This window comes from Cephus cinctus, unplaced genomic scaffold (genome assembly GCF_000341935.2).
Source record: "Cephus cinctus unplaced genomic scaffold, Ccin1 Ccin1_scaffold1583, whole genome shotgun sequence".
NCBI lineage: Eukaryota > Metazoa > Arthropoda > Insecta > Hymenoptera > Cephidae > Cephus > Cephus cinctus.
In genome coordinates, this window is record NW_014333889.1 from 108,564 (window position 1) to 130,440 (window position 21,877).

Genomic DNA, 21,877 nt, shown 5'->3' on the forward strand with positions numbered 1-21,877 from the left:
GGGGGGCGCGCGTGGCGCCAATAAGTAATTTTTTCGATAGCGCCAATTTTGAAAATTATTAAATTTTAAGGAACTTCTTTAAGATTGGACTTACTACTTCGTGGAAGATGCTGGATGTATCTATTTTTAAATCTCCCGTTGCCGAATCCTTTCTCCAGACTTTCCTTATTCTTAGTATACGAAGTCGTGCCACCCGTGCCCTTGTTACGTATTGTTGGCCTTTACGTCAATCGGTGTCTCCGTTCGCTTCTTGAATTTCTCACCGGACGTCACCGCTGAGGTCCCGAACTAGAACTGGGTCTTCGGTTTCCGATGTCCTCGTCGTCGTATCTTCGGACTTTGTCAGCGGGCCCTTTCTCCCTCTCGTTATATTCACTTTCCTCAGGTAGTACTTGTCAATGTATTCCGGAATGTATTCCAAGTGCGTGAGACTTTTTTTCTCTCTCAAGTCTTGTCGTTATAGGGTTTTCGAGCTAGTTCAGGCACAATTGCGAATTTGTTTTTTTTTTAGACACAAACCAGCCCGGAATCGAACCAGTCGATACCGACGGAGAAAGAGTGACGTGGGAAACGATAAAAAAAATAAATTTATTTCCACTGTCCTCCGTCACTGACGAAATCAAAAATTAATCCTTCAGGTACCCAAACGTCAATAGGACTTCCAGCTGTACCACACGCGTCTCTTGACTCTATGTGATATTTGATATCGGACACTATCCTTATCCCTGGAGTACTGTATAGTGTGTTTTTTTTTTTTATATATAAACTTCTGTCAATTACTTTTTTAAAATTATTTTTACGGACGGGCTGTATATGAATATCTATATATATATTAATACAAAAATCTTTATAACCACACCGTGTTAACTTGCCGATCGAACGAACACGATCGAAGAGATGCGTCTCTTGTGAAGGTTCGGGCTAACATTAACTAGCGCGGACCGCAGCCGCTTATAATATGGCCGAGGCGCGAACCAATCGGATCCCGCGCTCTTGCCAGGCCCCCCACTCACCCTATCGGAGCGAGACCCCCCGCATGTTATTCCCGATCGTCACTCTCTTTTTCCTTTTTTTGCTCTTCCTCCTTCTCTTCTTCTTTTCTTTATCATCCTCCTTCGAGTTCTTCAGCGCGAGCTTCTCTTCTGGCTCTTGGTTATACCTCTTCCTTGAAGAGGATACAGATGGGTTACGGAGGGGAATCGTCATCTTCGTCATCATCAATGAGGGGGAGTCCCAGTGACTCCCGGAACTTCCAGGACCGGTAGTAAGTAGAACTTTTTTTAAAATAAATATTACATCGGGTGGAACGTACGATTTTGTGACGTTCGAAAATACGGGGGTACGGTCCACCGAAGTTTCACTTGTGAATTTCTCGTATACTTTTACTTTCTGCACTCTCCTAGGCTTCCCTGAGGTCGTCGATGCTTCTTCCGGCGAATCTACCAGCATCGTGCAGAAACACAGTGGTACTTGCGCGCTGGTGACGGCTGTTGGAGGTTATGGAAGCTGGAGAGAGCTAACGACGCCTCTCGCTGGAATTCAACCGAGTGCAAACTTGCTTCTGGGTTGCATCAACCGGCGAGGACGGTTGCGCGAGTAACTATCAGAAGTACGTGTTACGTCGTTTTACACGCTCAGCCACTGAGAGACGCGAGGACGAAGTTGCGAGAAGTGGAGAAAAAAAGGAGTGGGATGAAAAAAAGTGGAATTTTGATTTTAATCATTTTTCACCCAGGTTACCTAGGACCTGAGTAGAGTCTTATGGTCAGCGAAGGTAAACTATTTTCAATTAATAATTTTTGTTTTTCTTATTTCTTTTTATGATTCATTTTTTTCACCTTCCTTTTTCTTTACTCATTTATTCTTTTTATCCCTTTCAGCGGCACACGCCTCCCTACTCGCTGAGACTCTGCCCAAGGCGAATGACAAGAATCTCCCACTACAGCTCTACCCGCTTACTCCTTCCTCTCTGTCTTCGACTGAGAAACCCGTGCTCCAATTAACTACTTTTCCCCGTATGACGCAAATCTACCGATCAATCCGTCATCTCTGATACACTTCCAACATATTCTTATGATCGTACGACGCCATTAGGCCCTTTCGCGATCATTGGAAATCCCCTTTAAGTTCAAGAACACGGTACAGAGAATGGGCCAAGCCTATAAGACTGAACTTGGAAATGGGATATTTTGAAAAAAAAATAGATTACGGTCGTTTTCATATCAACTATTAATACTTGCTGTGTGTAATTTTTTTTTAATTGCGTTCTATGATACTTTTCAAAGAGGGGCTCATAGATACTTTCACGTTTTACTTTCCCTATTCCGACAAGTACGACCTTCCGTAAAGGTATATATTTTACTGTAGTTATATTTACTATACTGTACCAAACTGTACTTAAGTACATACCTGTCAAGAAAAACTTTATCTCTGCTCGTAGTTATGACTCTGAAAGTCTGTACCGAGCCGTAGAGTGACGCTGCAATGTTGAACGATGATAACATCCGGTTTTTGCTCGTATCAGAATTTTTGGGAAATACATATATACATAGGACGCATTGATTTTATGGAAAAAAAGGCAGTAAAGTAGCATCCGGGAATACGGAAATGATGACGATGAAGGATCATCGATTCTCACTTCCGGGAAGCGTGATTCGCACTTTTCGCACTGAAACGCTTCGAACATTCCACGAGCCACGGGTTACGCTGCGTTACGTTTTACGTTCCTTCTTTTATCTTGTTTATCTCTTTTTTTTCTCCCACCGTCGCGACGCTTCAACCGAAACGTTTATTTCACGTTGAGTCTATGCTATCCTTATATTTGTTTTTGCGGTATTGCATAGTCCATATGGGTTTTCAATATTTAACCAAGTCTACGTTTCTTGGCGCCGTTTTGTGTATTAGAAATCCCGTATATGATTCACACGTTTTCCAGTTTTATATTGTTTCTATTTTATATTGACACCGGCGACGCCAGGCATAAGGTTACGTGTGAATATGCGGCATTATGAATTTTCTATGAGACAATATAAATCAGTTGATTGTTATTGACAGTTCACGTGTATTTCGAAAGGCCGAAGGATACGTTTCCATTGATGATTGATGTCATAGTTTTTTTGCGATATTTGTAATTAGAAGTAGGTGTGTTATTGAGAGAATTGCTGGGTTAGTATGGAATCAGAAGAGAGAGAAAGAAATAGGAGCGATCTTAGCGTCATTGGAAAAATTACAGAATTACGGAAAAATTTACGGCGACCTACATTTTCGTCACGGGTTTCATACTGCGTTTTAAAATAAAATTGTGATGGCGTTTCTATGTGCGAAATCGCTCGGGCGATACTTCCGGTTGCGTTCTGAATAAATGGCGGCATTTTTTTACGTTCATTTTTTTTATTCTGTTCTTTGCGCTATTCAGGATAGTTGTCTATTGCGATAATACTGCTGTGACTTTCTTTGAATATGAGGTGGAAAAAAAAAGAGTCATTTGAAATATTTAAATGAGGTGTTTCTGGGTAATGCAATTACGTTACGCTAATTTTTTTTGGAATTTACTAATTTTTTGAAAAAATCAACGATACACGATAGCTGTGTAAACGTGAGCACGTTCACGTGAAATGCACCCAGAAACCTAAATACGTGACTCGTGAAATCATCCTTGGAGTCTGTGTTGATTAGAGCAAGATCAGATAATGATGACAGATGGTGAGAAAAATCGATTTTTTGACAAAAACGATCATTAGGGAATTTAACGAGCTCAGTATCCTCGATTGTTATTCCATTTTTTAACGCATCATCGATTCCTTCCGTATTATTAGACCTGAAATTACGGTTTATCATTTATTCGGAGTGACTGGCCTCTCACTTTCTATTTCCGGACCTATCTCTCTGATTCCACAAATCCAATAAACAAAAAAATTCTATTTTCACTCTCCCATTCAATTTATCCGCATGACGCGACCGATCGGACGAAGAAAAGAAAAAAAAAAGTTCCCAAGAGTCATAAAAGACCGTAAAAACGTCCCAAGTACAAATAGATAAACGAAACACATCCCGGTAACAAAGAAGCATAATTACAATCAACAAAAAAAAAAATAGCGAATCTCATCCGTAAAGAAACCCACAACGGAAATATTCATTCGTTCAACCAGTCTCAACATATGATACCCATTTCCAGACCTTAAAAATGTCTAACATTAAAATTGAACAACTTTTAAAACTCCAGGTGACAAATCCCGACGCCATCTTGCCTAAACCTATACAAAGCAGAGACCATTCTCCCAACGTTATTCCCATGTAACCACCTTGACGATTAGAGCCAAAAAAAAAGTTAACCTCCGACTCGGCCGTTAAATGATTTTATATCCCGGCACATAGTCTTCAAGGTAGAACAGCTTAAGAATCCATAGTAGTAGTAAGCAATAGTAGTAACGGTAGCGTTATGCTATAGTGCGTTAATAGTAGCGTACTACTAAAGTGGTACGTGCTCGTGACACAAAGTGACAAAGCGATATGTGACAAAGTGACAAAGTGAGTCACGAGTGTTCCCACAGAGAGAGAAGCCATTACCTAACCTTAAACAGGTTGTGTAGGGTGCGCGTGGGCCAACGTTAAAGTCACTAGAGATACGCCATGCGCGATTGGTAGACAAGTGTACGGAGCATAAATATTAAACTGGCTATTAAAAAGCGTCGATACGACCCACACTTGTATATACGACAGACTATTTAATAAATTCTAGATTGCTTAAAACTACCACGTGCCCTAATGGTCATACCGGATCGCGAATAATTTCAGCCAGTATAACGATGGCCTGTCGTCCATTTCAAAATAATTAACTGTCTCCATACCCATCTGTTGATAGATTCACTTACCTTATGGTGAACGACGCTTATACACTGGCTGTCAATATGTATCCGCTCGGAATTGGCAGGACGTGTGGACGATACTTTAGATCCTCATTTAGTAGTTCACGGGTTTCAGTACTCGGCATGGGTTATTTTACAGCCAGAGAAAGAGACAGATAGAGAAAGAGAGAGAGTTACAGGGGAGGGTGAGAGAGAGAAAGTGAAAGAGAGAGGGAGGGGGGAGAGCCACAGAATGATAATCGACACAAGAGAGATGAATGATCATGAGAGTACGGAGAGAGTATCGGACGGAAGGAAAGGTTGAGACAAGAAAGAAAAAGAGACACTCAACCGTTTTCACTCTCGAAACTTACGTAGCAGATCATGAACTTGGGCCTACTCCTCATAACGGCACGATAATAGTATTCCATCTTGCGATGCTATTTAGTCTATGGCCTAACGTTACTATCAGTCCTATTCTTTGTTGTTTACCTTGTACGGGAATAGGAAAAGGCATCCACTGAGAGTCTTTGTTATTTCGTCTATGCCAGTGGCACGCAATTATAGAAACTTCAGTGGTAGGCTCAATTGAAGTTCAATTTGTTTTCTATGGGACTGTATCGTATATTCCCGTGCGACAGAACTTTAGTATCGGGGACTATACACGCTGATGGCTTAATGTCTGTATCCGTGCCAGTCGGCGTACGCCGAGGCAATTTTCTCACGCCTTTATATCCGACAATGTTTACCCCTCGGTATTATTTAATCGTGCTCAGTGAATCTGGATGTGGTATATATATTTTTTGGAACTACCGTCAAACCTTAAAAAATCACGTGTCTGTATTTTTATTATTATCTCTGGCTCTCTCTCTCTCTCTCTCTCTCTCTCTCTCTCTCTCTCTCTTTCTTTCTCTCTCCCCCCTTATCTCTCTCTCTCTTTCTCAGACATATATTCCTTGGGTTCTATTAAATTCTCTTGCTTCTTTATCTCACTCTCCCTCCCACCCTATAGACTTTCCCCCCCACCTCAGTCCCTCCTCGAGTAACGAATCCGGTATACAAGGATAAACTCTCTTCGCGATTCGTTCTTTTCTATCCCCACCACTGCCATGCAACCCCCGTAACCGCACTTTCCACCACCGGCAACAGCCAATCGGTATTTAACGCGGGAAAACCTTTGGAATTTGAATTAATACTATCTTTCTCGATCCGCCGAAAATTACTCGATACTTTACAATCTCCTCTCACTCTGTCACTTTTGCTATCGTTTTATAATGCGCGCATCTATTGTTATTCTTTACAAGCGATTAGCCAGCCGTGTCGAACCGGGCTAAGCCTGTGCACTACAAGCTCACCGTCGAGAGCACGATACCCAACTGGTACGTCCCCAAGCTGCGACGCCAGACTGCTGCTCCCGTGTACCGTCGGCAGACGCTATCGTACATGTAAGACTGTACGTGCACAACACCGGGTCCACCACGAGTTCCACGAGCTTCGTATTGAGTGTCGAACGTACCGCTAGGTGCGTATAGAGACATTGGTATACGTATGCGACCGTGCCTTTACCCTCTGCTAGCATAAGTATATATGTATACGTACGCATATAGGTATACACGTAACACGGTTAAAGGACCCTCCCGTGTTCCACAACGTAACGAAGTTCCCTCATTGCTATCTCATCTACAACTTTTTTTTTTGTTCTAATTCTCCTCCACACGGAAATTTTTATCTTTCGTTAATACGGCGCGGCTTGTGCGCATGCGCGATATCGCGGCAGACATATTGGATTCGAAGATGGCTGCGATTCACACGAGGTTCCTATTGATACATTGCCGGGGATTGCCGTTGTCGTCTAGGCATGGTTTATTCTATGGGCTATTCTATTTATAGACACGTTATATCGTGCTCTTGCAAGGTATGTGATTTATATCAGCATCGTTTTACTTTTATATACCCGCGTCCGTCTTACTTGTGTACTCGGCTTACGTCCTGCGAATTTCCTTTTCTGTCCGGTAGAGGCGCTATAAATAACCCACGGACTTACACGAGAACGGAAAGTAGCTCGCCTTCGGGATTCCTTTACCGAATTCCACGCGTTTTATCTTACGTCCTAAGCTCTTTCCTGATACTATACACTTCGTGTGTATCGATACTGCGAGACGGTAGGTGATAATGTCTCGTGAAGTCAGAGATACTCGGGTTTCCGGTGGGCCACGTGTCTTCCGTCTTGCGGTAGAGGGGATTATAAAATTAGAGTGGGGATACTGTCGGTTAACGTAACGTCAGCTGGACGATCGAAAATACGAAAATTGCCTTTGGGGGGATGATTAAAGTGTTCACCCTTGATAGGTATAGTGGAAACTTCATGATTTTAAATAAAAAAGAATATTTAACAACGCGACGGAACGAATTTTCTTTACGATGAAAATTTTCAAATTATCTTCCCGCTATTTATTTGAATCAACGTTACCTTGACATTTTTTATTTCTTTATTTTCGCGATTCGAAAGATAACGATCAAGGAAGAAAAAATTAATTTTCTAAAATCGACGACTCACGGATTCTCTATTCCATAGTATAGGGTCAATTGTCTGTCCATGTTGGTATACGTTACTGTACTCGTCAGGGCACGTACTCACTATTCTTTTTTTACCAGACTATACGTCACATATGTATATAAAGCCTCTTGACAAGAGCGTATTGGTTAATGGCCGAGCATGCGGTGCAAACCGCTTCTCAGAATGATCAGCTTGCGCGTCGTACGTCGCGACGCCTGTGAATGCACGAGCGTCCTCTTAAGAATACCGTATAGTGACGTCTTCCAATTGATACAGTTACGGATTTTCTGGTTTACTGCCAAAAGAAACCAGTCGCATCGTAGCCGCTAATTGGGTTGTCGCCGTTTCAGAATGACGCTTGCCGAAATCGCAGTGCGTTCAAGCGCTGAACCACTGATACAAACGATATTTCGGGATCGTTAAAGAAGAGGGTCTTTATACGCCGGAGTTGCGGGTCCCTACGCAATTCCCTTTCTTGTTTCGTAAGTCCTTGCGCATACGTACGGAATAAGACAGACGCACGTATGCATGTGGACGCCTTAGATCGACAAGGACAGTCAGAACGGACGAAGAGGAGGACGCTGCGAAACGAGAACGTTGACGCGTCCCCCTTGGGTCAAGATCAAAGCGCAACAGACACGACGACGACGCCGAGGACTTCGGCGTCGTGGGAATTGGAATATATAGTGACACAGTTTGAAACGTAGGGTCTAGGGCGAGTTTACGTTTTTATAAGATAAAATGAAATTTTCGTTAAATTTTTTTTTTAACCGGCTGATCATAACCTACTTCATCTACTGCGGCTGATCATGCAGTTCTTCATCCACTGCGATAAGGTTGAACATTTTTCATCTACTTCGGTCGATTAGAAAATTTTTTATTTACCGAGGCAACTTTTTTTTCAAACTGGTTCTTGTCTGACTATTGGACAGGGTCTAGGGCACTGCTCTACTTGCTTGATAATTCTTGGTATGCATTTTTCCTGATGGGTATATATGTACGTGGGGCATGGTAATCTATGTTGGTAAGCTTCCCGACGCCTCCCTTATATCCCGTGATACTTTTAGAAAATTCGACCTCACGCATGTACGCATTCATGATATCATCCACGGAGTAGTGGCAAGAAAGCAATTGAGCCGAATTAAGCTGTAATTAAGCGGACGGGGTCTCCCGCAGACAGCTGGACGCTACTATATACTTGGGATGCCAAAGCCGCGACGCGATTCCGTTTACAGGAGAAGTAAGTCGACGCGGCTTTTATTTTTTAGTCAATCTCGAAGTTTCTTTCGTTGCGGCCTACAAAGTTTTCCTTGTGCTTAGACAGTCCAGTGAAGTATGCGTGTATCGGTTGTACGCGCTGTATGGACGTTGGACTTGAAATGCAGTCAATTAGAATTCCAAATCAATCGTTAAGATATTCGAGTCTTGGATTCGTTCGAATGAAAAATTTTTGAATTAAAATTTTTTTAAATAAAACAATAATCACCTGAGGTAGCCGTTCGATAGTAGGCGAGGTATTTTAAAAATTATATATTTTAATAAAACTTTCATTCCTTGTATATCCTTGTTACGGCCAAATATCACTCATGGCACGTACCGAGAGTATGTGAAATGCAACGCGTAATATATTCTTACCTTAACTGAGTATCCGCGTAAGAACGGAATCTCGAAAGTTCCAAGATGTAAGTAAAAGTGAGGAGTTAGTGGTTAGAACCTCTTGGCGTATCTTGGATGATGTCGGAGAAGCTTGTGGATGAAGCGTCCCGACGTCCGGCGTCTAATATACCACTCGACCGGCGTTCACGTCCTCGTTCCAACTCCCTTCGCCATAGTCGCGTCTTCTTTCCTTTCCGACTTCCTCCTACTCATCATCAACTGACAACCTACCCCTAATTGTGTACGACCTACCAATACAGGGTAGATGGGTAGGCAGGCAGTCAATGGAGTACAAATAGACACTGCAATCTTCGTAACGAGTAGCCAGTAAAGGATAAGGAGATGGACGGGGATGGAGTTTGGGTCAGGGGTAAAGAAACGCTCGTGTCCTCCTATTCATTAGATCATAATTTGTGGCTTATGCCAGTTGTCAAGTTTTGATTTTTTTTTCCTTTTTTTTTTCATTTCTCTAGACCCTTTTCACCCCTTGACCTCTTTTTTATTTTTTCACAACCAGATTCAACCCTCATAACGTTCCTTAGGTGTGACGTCTGTGGGTCCGACACAATCAATCTGTTTCTGTTAAGATCATCGGTTTCGTCCTTGAGATCCTTTGTTGGTAACTCATGGCCTAAGGCCCCTGCTATGGAAGTCTGGACCTGAAGAGCCACACAATGGGACCTGCAAGTATTTATAATGGGTCTGACAGGTATATGGTTTTGCTCTAGGTAAAAGCCAGGAACTCGTGGAGGGACAATTTGCGACACGTGGATCGGTAAATGGGTTGCACGTGTCAAATTCAACTACCCCCCTGGTCTGTTTGTAAATATATACAGGCTATTTCATATGGTATGAGTGTGTCTCCTCAGTTTGTGGGGTTCCCATTCACTCGGATTTAGGACGAGACGTAGCCATCCTTTTCAGAAGGTATAAAGAACAGGAGGAGTCCAAATTGCTAATGGTGGCTTCTTATATTAATCGAGATAATGGGTCTGTATAAAATTCTCATCCGGTTATTATTTACTTTGCGTCACGAATAAACAAGTAAATTAGATTCAAAATAAATGTACACAACGATCTAAGTTACGTCAATAATAATTATCGATAAAGCTGTATTACACTGTGTCTTATACATTTTATACGGAGTTAAGGTGACGGATATATACTTTCTGTTTGTCGGTTTACTTTTGTGCTTCACTTCTAAAAATAGATTCGTCAATTCTGCAGTGTTTCATTAGCCACGGAGACAATCCTCTAATCTTCTAATTTCGCGTTATCTTCTACCAGTACATCATGAAAGATCGTACGATCGCTTTATGAATGTGTATATAATAATAAGTATCTATTCAGTTGATTGAAATTGGAGACCGGATGAGAGAAACCAAGAAATAAACCACAGGGGGTTGTTCTAGTTAACTATGGTTCGATGCAGCGGGTTATAAAAAATATGTGAAAGACGCAAAAAGCAGAAATAGAATTACACGGAAACTGGGAACTTTCAAATTTTTCCTGAAACTCTCGAATACCCACGATTAGGCAATACTAAGAAAATTCATAGTTTACGTTATCCTAGCACGTGTAAAGATTCGATTTTTCGCGAATCTTTTAAATGTCGGATGACTCTTTCAATAAATAGACGAGTTCACATAAATTATACCTATGTATAGTGATTTTAACATAAGTGCCTATTCGCTGGAAACGTTTTACAAGGTGCTCATTTACTGATGAATTTTTCCTACCTACGTTGTACTTGAAATATGACAATGTAATTTAAAAAGAAAAAAAAATAAAGATTACCCAGCATTGCATCAACTGTCTATATCTAATCCAATTGAGATTTCACGGTATGCAAGGAATGACAATTCCAGCAATAGATAGGAACGAGATATATAGAAAGGAGGGCCCGAGCTGAGGAGTTAGAGCTCAATAAAGAGAAAGAGAGTAAGGCCCAATGGCGGCTTCGTAGCCACATTCTTGCAGCAACTGCGCGGTTGCAATAAATGCGCTTACTCCAATGCAAGAGAGTGTCTCCACTCCTATGACTACAGTACAGCAATGCCTAACCCATTGTCAGTCCATATTAATTTATCATCCCTAATAAAGATGAAGAAACTTGCTCAATAAAAATCCAATAAAACAATCCATTCTGTATTTAAAGATTAATAATTCTGAAACAAAAATGAAATTAGACAGCATATATTCCTATTTTCAGTATCTATATGCTTGTAGCTAGAATTATACAACGTGTATGTTGATACATACGTTTATCACAGAGTAGCGTAAGGGACGCCAACGACCAAAGAGCGTCCCCGAGACGTCTTTTATTTCGGTTCGGGCGTCGCTGCCACGCTGTCTAGGCGACTAGCCTCAGTCGCAGCTGCTGGGACTTCTCATTCATTCTGATGGCTAAACGTTGCTGTACTGGTTTTTTTAACAGCTTCCATTTAATCTACCAAAGTCATTTCTTGTTTCCTCTTCGTATTCCTTTTGGTATCTATGTATATCTGGAGTACAAGGTCCTAGAAATAGCTGCGATAACTGTTCATCTCTCTGCACTTTTGGGATTGATTTCTCCCTGTTAAAATACTACATACCCAATTTTAAACTGTACCATGCGAGACACTGGCTTTCTATGTAAGTTAATATAGCACCGCTTACGTTTCATTCCTCGCGTTCCGTCTCATTAACGTCGAATTAGATTCCCGGAGTGTTCTGATTCCAAGAAACGTCACTCGGAGTTGGGGATTGCGATGTCTATTATAGACGCATTCTTTTTTTTCGAATTGCGCGCCAGACTTTGGACAGGCCCAGGAGTGGGGAGGACACGTTAAACTCCCTCGAACCTATTAATAGAAATCATGCTAGTGTATTACAAGTAAATACGTCTGGACTCACTGATAATCGTTTCCTATACTTATTGCAATGAAGAGGTATGTACTCCTTTGAGGTTACGCCAGGTTAGATAAGACTAGTACAACCCTCTCTCCTTGTCTCAATATTATTTCGCAAGTTCTGGCAGTCGCCTCCTGCAAGCGACGCCTTCGCCATCGGCATCCTTCCTCCTACCCCATTTCTTCCTCCTGTAGACGTCGTCGCTGTTCGTATGTGCCTCCTCTACTCCTCCTTTTCCGTTCGTTAAGATGCCGCGCGGCCAAAGATTTCTCGGTAAGATAAACAAGTCCCCGCGCCGCCATCGGCTTCACCTCGCACCTGCGAATCTCATTGTGGCGCGATACGATAATGGCCTATCGTGCCCCAGGAAAGTTGCAGAAAGTCAGCAACACGTTACGAGTCGCGCGGTAACCATAAACGTTGGGGCCCGATCGGCTGCGCCGCCAAACTCACCCGAAGCCGTCCGAAGGTTCGCGAACGTTCACGGAATTCACCGAGTTCAGCCGAATACCGCGTTCGGGCCTTGTTCCGCGTCTTCTCAAGGCTGACGTTATTCGACAGTTACCACTCGCTCGCTGACTATCATCATGGCTACTTCTTTGAGGTTTCTTTAGCTGCATTTTGCCCGAATATTATTTTCATTCTACTACTATTTTATTACTATCATTTACTTATTTATGTGCTGCACGTGTCCGGGCTGCGTTCTCCTCTCCTTTCGCTAGGTTAGGTTAGGCTCGCTTAGATCGGTCGATATACACGCGAACGACGACGGCTGTTTTGTTTAATCTGGAGAATTATTTTTATTTATTTGTTTAGGCCTCTATTAATCCCGTTACGTTCTGGTGCCAAGCGGTCTACGTTCGCCGGACAAAAACTGGTCCAGTCAGACCATTAACTATGAAATATCTTCTCATGTATCATATACAAGATTTCTGACTGGCTGCTATATTAGGATTGAATTATATCAAGAGCGTCTTTAATCCATTTCTTATCTTGTATGTAAATCTAGATATTTTTTTTTTATACGGCATGTGATTCCTTACTGTAAGGTAAAGAGATCTATCTGATCATGGCCGGCTTGTTTAATCACGACAGATCATTCGTCGTCTATTTTATTTATATACATTTTACTCGGTATCAATCTGTCCACACGGTAGCGAAGTATGGATACTACTTTTCGAACAATAATTTTATTTCCAAAGCATTCAAAAACTGTGAATAATTTTAAATTTTTGTACTGTTTTTTTTTTCAAAATTCTATTGTATCCCTTTGCGTTGCCGAGGGTAATCGTTTTCACGAGAACCAAAGTCTTAAGGACGAAAACGAATGCTGCGATATACCGGCAATCTTCGACGTCGATCGCCGGACCGGCTGCTGGAGCTGCTAATCTTTGACAAGATCAAGGATGTGCCTCTTCTGCTTTGCTCTTGTTTCCCACTACCTACCGCTCTCCTTCTTCTTCCTCCTCTACATCTCCTTGTACTTCCTCCTCCTCTTTTTCTTCTCGATCCTTATATTTTTACAATCTACATATCTGACCTTGCACTTCCATCATTGCTAGACCTATCGAAACTCGATTACTGATTTTTGACCTGATTGATCAGTCTAATTAGCATTTGAGAAATTAATATTTTACTATGAAATTGTCATTATTATTATTAGTTATTCCTGTTATGATCATAAAACTGTCAGATCATTCTTATGAGTGACGTCATCCGTATTTAATTATTGTTAGATCATTAATAGATCATTTTATCAATGTCATAGATCATCAGAGTCATCATCATTGATCTGATCTGCTGTGTATGATTCTAATACTTTCTGATTAGTCTTACTAAATTTTCCAGACATTAAGGCTGGGGCTCGTTTGAATTAAATTTCTACGAAATTGTCCCATGATCATCGTGACGTAACGATTAAAAGAAGTGATACCGATCATTCCAGCATTCCAACATTCCACGTTAATTCCTTTCCAGTCAATTTTGTCAATTTTCTTCAATATAATTAATCAGTACTATACGTATCCGTATTCTCGTCTTGGTCATTCTTCGCGGAACAGTAAGACAGTCATGACGTAACGAACGAGATAAACTCCATGGACCCATGATCGGTACTTGACCATCAGAGATCATAGATCATTTTAATAATTCTTAACCATCGCAACAGTATATTTGGCAAAATTCTCTCGATCAAATTAATCGGACTCATTTAATAGACCTAATTAGTTATTCCCGGAATTATCAAATCATCGTAATCATAAGACCCAGTCATTGCTTGTTTAATTTTTTTTGTTTCAATCAACCGAAATCATCATCCGTCATCTCCACCGATCTCGTATCTTTATGAATACGACGACGGAAAAAATGACAGATGGAATTACTTCCAGTCATTTTCCCTGGAATGGAGTGATGACGGAAGAGAAAAAAAGTTAAACAACGTGGGATAATCATGATAAATAAACGGAGGATTCTTGAATAAGTAAAAAATATATGTTTGAGCTACATATAGAGTATGGCGCATATTACGTCAGACGACACGTGATCGTCCGATCTCTGCGATCGTCGTTAACCCATTTCAGTCGTTTAATTAGAGGATATATAATTGTATCCTCGACTGTACCTTACGAGATTGCCAAGTAGCACGTGCGTTACGATGACTCATTATTATTTTTGAGCTTGACTCGTGATGTTTCCATTTTTTGGAATTTTTCTGAAATTTAGTTTTCGTTGGTTGATTTACTTTTTCCTTTAGTTATCTTTTTACCAACTTCTCGTACGTTCTGTGACGCGCTGCACGTAGCATACGAGTTTTGTATTATTTTTACTTCGGAGTAATTGGGTCTGGAGTTCTTGGTAAATCCTTGAGGATTCATTCGGGCGACCGTAGCTTTCTGTACGACGCTGAAATTGTATACTTTAGTGTCAGTGGCGGATAATTGAATTGAAGAGGGAGAAAAAAAATAAATGAACATTGGCTTGTGTCGTTCACTTTAATGTGTCGTCAGAAACGTACAATATCTTCCGAAGTACCAGTTAATGCCGTTTCATTGTAGTAAACTGTAATGGCTGCTACAATTCGTTAACAGCATTGCTGTATAACCTCTTTCAATTTATTGCTATAATCGATATCTTTATCGAGGACAAATTTATCAATTTTTCGATATATAGAGAGTGTATCATCATTATAAGGACAATGCATATGTTTCCATCCACTATGCAGGGATGAAATAGAGTTAACCAATCGAGTTAGTTTATTCCACTCAAATCTCGTTTTCAATTGGTTAACTCCATTTCAATTCTACGCGGTGGAACATATGCAATGACGAGCTATGAAATTAATTAAAATAAAATGAATAACTAGATAGGTAAACTAGAATAAATAGATTTATTTAATAAAGAAAGAAATTTAGAATTTTTTTTTCATGACAAATTATTGTTTTTCTGTTAACAGGACCAGCAATGGAATCCACTGGGGTTCTTGTTTCTTATACTTATGGTGAAGGACGTCTAAGTGAGTCTTATGGATCCTCAGGAATACTGATAGATCATAACTGGATCCTTACTCATGGATCCTTAATGAAGCCTGCAATATTCAGGAATACAAGTATTTTGAATTTCGTGGATCTATTAACACCTGGAGAGATCATTGAGATACCTGAGAATATATCATGTCAGTTAAATTTTCAAATCAGTGAGGACCGAGCAAGTGATCCTGAAGAACCTCAGGATATTCATCAGGCTGAAGGATGTGCAGTAGCTGCTTGGAAATGTCCTTTACTTAAGGATACTCTGGAGAATGTCTTTCTCACTTGGAGTTTTGATAAATTGTCTGAATCGAATAGGATCCTTTTGCCTGTATTTTTATTGGTGCAACTTCAAGATATTCAGGGTAATGGCAGTACTGTTAGAGAGGTTCTCGAGAGACTACACAGTATCCTAGTCACTCCAGGACGTGGACAGAATATTGAAGTCCAGGCTACACCTTTTGGAAATCCTGTCTTTATTCATTCTGTCGCTAGAGGTGTTGTTAGTAATATTATAGGATCACATAAATCTGTGATCCTTACTGATGCCAATGCTGTTCCAGGATGTGAGGGAGGTCCTGTTTATATGATACGAAACAATAGGTAATATAAAGTGACTTTATTTAAGATTTCTCATGTTTTGGTTTATTATTTTTTTATAATTGTCTCTTTTTCTTCTATTTATAGTGAGAAAATTTTGTGTGGCATGGTCATTGCACCTTTGAGTTGGTGTCGTGGTGAATGGGTAGATTACACTTTTGTAGCAAACCTCAAACCTAGTTTAGAAAGAATTTTGGAAAATCATGGTACGCAAGAACTCATTGAAAAGGATAGCAAGGAGCAGGATTCAAAATTAGCTGGTACTTTTTCTTTTCATATCCTTACATATATTTAAAATATTATCATGTGTGTCTAAATGATCTTGAAGGATTTTATATTTCACAATTGAAGATGTCTTTGACTTATAAAATTAATTTGAAAAAAAAACAACAATGATTCCTTTTTTTTTTAGTTTTATTGGATAAAAGTGTCTTGGTTGTAAAATGCGGTGCTGGCTGGGGTAGTGGGATTCTCTTGGATAAGAAAACCGGTACAATCCTGACTTGTTCACACGTGGTTAAGGAGGTAAGTCCCGAAAATAAATGGAGAGACGTGGTAATACGCATTAAAGTGGCGTGCTTAAATTAAACTTCCAAAGGCACCACGCAGCAGGATAAAAGTTCTTCACCGTAGCAATTGTGAAAAAGGTGGGGGAACCTCCACGTGGGCGAGATTAATATACAGAACCCCTGATGGGAAGCCCTATGACGTAGCGGTGCTTAAGGTTGATCCTGGCGAGATTAGCCCAACCCTGGTGGATATAGCCATTGGCACTGATCCTGTCCAACGTGGTGAGTAGGTACATCAATATTACAGTAATAAATTATGACATACTAAAGTAACAATTTGACAGAATTTATTAATATTAACTCTCATAATATAGAATAAAAAAACCAATTGTATTTTGGAAGTTGTCAAATAACTTTGTATACCCTCCAGGAGATGCCGCTGCTACTGCAGGTTTTCCATTCTTCTCGTCGAACTTACCAACTGTATCCCGAGGCAACGTTTCCAAATGCTTATCCTGTATGATACAAACAACTTGTTGCGTTCAGAGTGGTACCAGTGGCGGTCCAGTTGTACGTTGGCCAACTGGTGAAATGTTAGGAATGATTGTTTGCAATGCAATATCATCTTCAAATTCTGCACTTTACACCCGATTGAATATGGCGATACCGGTATCTGTTCTTAAGGGACCATTGGATGAGTACATAAGGACAGGAGGTAAAACAACATTTCCAATACAAGTCCTCTTAGTCTTTTATTCATTTTAATGAGTGAAATTGTTACAATTAGTTTATTAGTTTCAAAAACGCTATTCTTTATTTGCAGACGTTAGGGTTTTGGAGTGTTTAGAAAGCGATGACCCGACTGTACGTCAGACGTGGAGTCTCTACGTGGTGCCTGTGTCGAAAATTTAATTAAAAGAAATTGATACACTCCATGCCTGTAAAACATGTCGCTCGACTTCGTTAGGACTAGGAAGAAACGACGGCTATTCTCGAGTCCCGTTGGAGACGACGCTGCCAGTTCAGAATACATCTTACGGTGCCGCGGCCCCTTACTATAATTATACTACCTTTCTCGCGAATTTATTTTCACGTTGGCAACGCTCGCTTGATTAGAGATCTTAGATTAGACCCTAGTGTGATTATGGTGATCGGCGTGGCGGTAGGCTGCTGCGTCATAAAGATTCGAAACACAGTAAAAAGTTCCTGCCAAAAATAAAACAAATATATCGTATAGAAACATACAAATTTATTCCGTACGCTGATATACTCTTGAATTTTTTAAATATCAAAACTATAAATAATATTTTGTATATATATAGGATTTCCGGGGAACAATAGAGTATTGCGTTTGGATTTATTAATCGAACTTTTATTGAGCTATTTTTATTTTACATTTGTCGCTGTTTCTGTTTTTTTTTGTCTTTTTTTTTTGTTTTATAAACGTACGACTACATTCTTCTTGCCATGATACACTTGCTACTTCCTGTTTGAGATACTTTGCGAATTTTCTCCTCACGAGGTCACACTAGTCTCGCACTTTGAATACTAATGCTTAGCAAGCGAATACCAGACTTGCTACGTACAGTGTTGATATATACATACAGTTGTGTAAATTTCGTTTATAGTAACCATTACTTAATCTCCTATTATAGAGCACGCTACTTATATTGGTATTTCTAGTTATAATCTGAAACTGCACTGGTTAAACATGCAAGCTATGACGCTACTGTTACGTCATTTCTTATATTCTTTGTTTTGTTATTCCACAGTGAATGAGATAGCTGTAAACGATTCTTGTTATCGCAGTACAATTTTTCTTATGTCATGCGGGTGTCTCGATTGATTGATATGGGGGATCATGTTCTCTTCTTGTAATTGGCATTAAAAATCATTATGGAATTATCCAAGATAATCAGCACCTTTGCTACGCTGGTACACGCATACTCCACTTTCAAAATGATTAGCAGTGCCATCTGTGGTAAATTACATAAAATACAAATATGTATCGATGAACTTATTTGTTGTATCCGTTGGACTTAATTTTTCATATTCAATTAAAGCGAAGCTTTGTCATTTCTACTTTAGAGGCTTCAGATATCCTTATGGATTATCCTCCTGGATATTTTCTTTTAGTGGGATTGAAATTTTCAGGAGAACATGAAATACGTGAAAGTGCGATACGTGTCTAGTTCTTCGAATTGGTAATCGAAGTCTTACTTTTTTTTTCTCAAGTATTTGGTCAATAAAAGCAGTCGCGTTGATAATATCGCGTTATCTACATCTGGCGACTTCCTGACACCCTTCCTACGCTCCGTAGAAATAACAGTGACTAATCTTACCTAGATATTAACTACCTGGAAATCTGTATTAACGGATGTGACGCCTTAGTACGGAACTTAACCCTCTTTTTTAACCTTGAACAAATAGTGGACGTGTGTTATTATTTGGTATAGATATATGGCAGCGTATTTAGAGTATTCGTGGAATTTTATAAGGGAGTAAAGATATTTTATGATTTCACGTCCAAATAAATCGGTGGACTTTTATGTTGGATTATGGTTTTCAATCTGAGGACGGTATTCTAGAATGTTCTGTAGGTGACTAAAAATTAGATTTGAGATTTTCTATTCTAAATTTTATATATCATCGAGCTATAAAATATTGCGAGTAGATTTAATTATTTTAGCAATATCGTACAATTTTTCTATATGTATAACTTCAAGTACGATTAATTTCTAGATTATTCTGAAAGCTTGATAGGACTTGAGTGAGATGTCGCTACGCGTGACGTGCGAGCTGTTTTAACATACAGACAAAAAAAATGGTCAAGAAGCTTCGTGCAAACAAAGACAGATAGCGCCACGCGTAAGTAGGCAATAGATATATTTCCCTTGGGATAAGCATCAGAGATGAGTAGGGAGATTCACAACGCTATAACTTTAGGCAGAGACGAGTAGGGAGATGCTGCGGCGAGTCTGGAAGTAGGATTCTGTGATCGTCGCCTCCGTCGACAATGCGAATCCCGTCGTAACCGAGCTAAACGTGAACACGAACGTGTAGCTTGGCGGGCAGAGTTCTCCGCTATTCACTGCTGGTTCCCACAGCCACCCTTAGAACGAGACTGGGAACTACAGAACTTCTCAAGAACTATTGGAAAAGCATATTGTTGAAATCATTTTGAGACATTTTTAAGAAAGTGCGGTGCCAACTTGACACTCGTGTAGAACCTCAATTTGTGAAAAATGTTTCATCAGTGCTAACTTCATGTAGGTAAGACAAAAGCATAAGCATTCGTACAGAAGCACGGTAGTGGCAGATGATTTCCTGGCATTTGGCCCTCTATGAGGGCGTAAAGCCAAAAAGGAATAAGAAGAAAAAAATTAGTTGGACAGAAATATTGAAAATTCAAAAAATTGTATAAAGCTTTCCAAATACTACTAAATATTATTGGATCCTGATTTACTTTCAAAATTTATTCAAAATGTAAAATTGAGGCTAAATCAAAATCTCGCAGAATGTACGGAGTAGATAAAAATTGAATTGTAGAATATCGAATATAAATTACGTTCATATTGAACTATTAATAAATTAGGTGTTTGGAACATTAAAATAATTAATTAAATCAATAAAATAAAATATTAACACTTAGAAATCGGAAATTCTGGCCAAGCATATTCAGAAATACTGGAAGTTGCCCAAAATTGTGTGCGCGAAAATTCGTCGCGGCAGGACTCGGCGAGTGGGTGATGGCGGAGAGTGGGGGGAGCGCTCGAGGCAGTACCCGAACTCGGAGCGCTCATTCTTCCTCGAGCCGGTCTCTTATACTGGTTTCTTGGAACCACCCCCCATATCCATTTCGAACCTTCTTCTATTTTTATATTACTTCTTCTTTACTTCCTTATTTCTTTATCTTTCATTCTTCACTTTCTTATTTATCTCTTTCCTAATTTCTTCTCCACGTTTATAACTCTATTCCTTACTTTTCTACTTCTTCACTTCTTTATTTCTATATTCATTTCTTTCTTATTACCTTATTCTCACTTTCTTACTTCTATATCCATTTACAACCTTCTTTTTCTTCTTTATTTATTTCTTCTTTACTTCCTTATTTCTTTATATTTCATTCTTTACATTCTCACTTATCTCTGTCCTTGTTTCTTCTCTATTTATATAACTCTATTCCTTACATTTCTATTTCTTGACTTCTCAAATTCTATTTTCCTTTCTAATTTCTCATTTCACTCTGTTCCCTCTCACTTTCTATTGTGCTTGTCTTACACTTCCTATTCCTTTGGTCGGGTCGAGCATATTAATTCAAGTAGTTATATAAGAGTAGTCATCCGGTTAGTGCAGCTAGACTTAAGACCATGGTGTCGGGGGTTGCCCTTCCGCCTCTTCCGCTGAGCTTGCTCAGTGGTTGGTGGCCCAAGTTGTGGCCGCAACAGGACCTTATGGGTCTCCCGACGGGGGCCTTGAGCCCCCTTAGGGTATCTACGGCCATGGTCTTTCGTATAGTGAATCTAGCCAGGTGTCTAGCTCTCGCGTATTTAGTATAATTTGTTCGCTTTGCTAAAAACGCTCCAACATGTCTTGACCCTTGGGCACTTGTGTGGGTAGAGACGATCCTATTTGTCCGTGGGGAGGTCGGAGGGGTAGTCCGTTGACTTTGGGTAAAGTCCTACTTGTGCTTGTGCTTGGGGGTCACTTCACTTGGGGTAGGTGCGGGTGCTATTGAGCACCCGCTAGTATAAAGTCACCCTCTGTCGGAGACATTTTGCGCGGGGATCGATGGCTAACGGGGCCCCCCGCCGGCGGCGGGCGTGGTTCCTTACGTCTAACCCACTGGGCTCGCCCGTGGGAAGGGACGGAGGTTGTAGCGTTAAATATCGTCCTTCCGGATGTCCCGGCGTGCCCGCAAGGGTTCGCTGGGTGCTACGCCCGCGGTCTTTCGTTGCGGTGAATCTTGACTAAGGGCAGACCTTTCGCGTTTAACTTGTCCCTTTCGCGTTTAACTTATCTTAGCTTCTTCGCGTTTAACTTCACCTTACCCCCTTGTGCGTTTTTCTTGTCCCTCGACCCGACTTCCTTCCCTTCCTGAGGTTTTTCCCCCCTAGTCCTGTGCGCGAAAGCCGCAGGACTCGGGGGTTTTCCTCAAAAAAAAACAAAAAAAAACACGGTCCCCTATGGGGCTTCGGAGGGGTCGTAGCTCCATTGTGGAGAGGTAGGACCTCACGGAAATGGGCGGGGTGGGGCCCATTTCGCTCCCTCATACTTCCTACTTTTCCTACTTTT

At 40.5% G+C, this 21,877-nt stretch overlaps 2 protein-coding genes across 15 annotated transcripts in view; one reads left to right on the forward strand and one right to left on the reverse strand.

The window, feature by feature from the left end:
* Positions 1 to 9,157, reverse strand: part of LOC107273377 (ion transport peptide-like) — a 24,056-nt gene extending 14,899 nt beyond the window's left edge. For 2 of the 4 annotated variants that reach the window (XM_015751527.2, XM_015751524.2), the window contains exon 1: positions 95 to 770. The gene's annotated coding sequence lies outside the window, so the exon portion shown is untranslated. Of the gene's footprint in view, positions 1 to 94; positions 771 to 4,871; positions 5,841 to 9,036 lie in introns of those variants that run through there. The other 2 variants (XM_015751525.2, XM_015751526.2) reach the window with 2 other exon arrangements.
* Positions 1 to 18,664, forward strand: part of LOC107273374 (peroxisomal leader peptide-processing protease) — a 34,317-nt gene extending 15,653 nt beyond the window's left edge. For 2 of the 11 annotated variants that reach the window (XM_015751514.2, XM_015751511.2), the window contains exons 2-7: positions 15,401 to 16,076; positions 16,161 to 16,333; positions 16,486 to 16,598; positions 16,672 to 16,864; positions 17,013 to 17,297; positions 17,406 to 17,546. In XM_015751514.2, coding sequence (XP_015607000.1) covers positions 15,409 to 16,076; positions 16,161 to 16,333; positions 16,486 to 16,598; positions 16,672 to 16,864; positions 17,013 to 17,297; positions 17,406 to 17,494 — 1,521 coding nt within the window. In that variant the 5' untranslated portion in view covers positions 15,401 to 15,408 and the 3' untranslated portion in view covers positions 17,495 to 17,546. The other 9 variants (XM_025090695.1, XM_015751515.2, XM_025090696.1 and 6 more) reach the window with 9 other exon arrangements.
* The last annotated feature ends 3,213 nt before the right edge of the window (positions 18,665 to 21,877 follow it).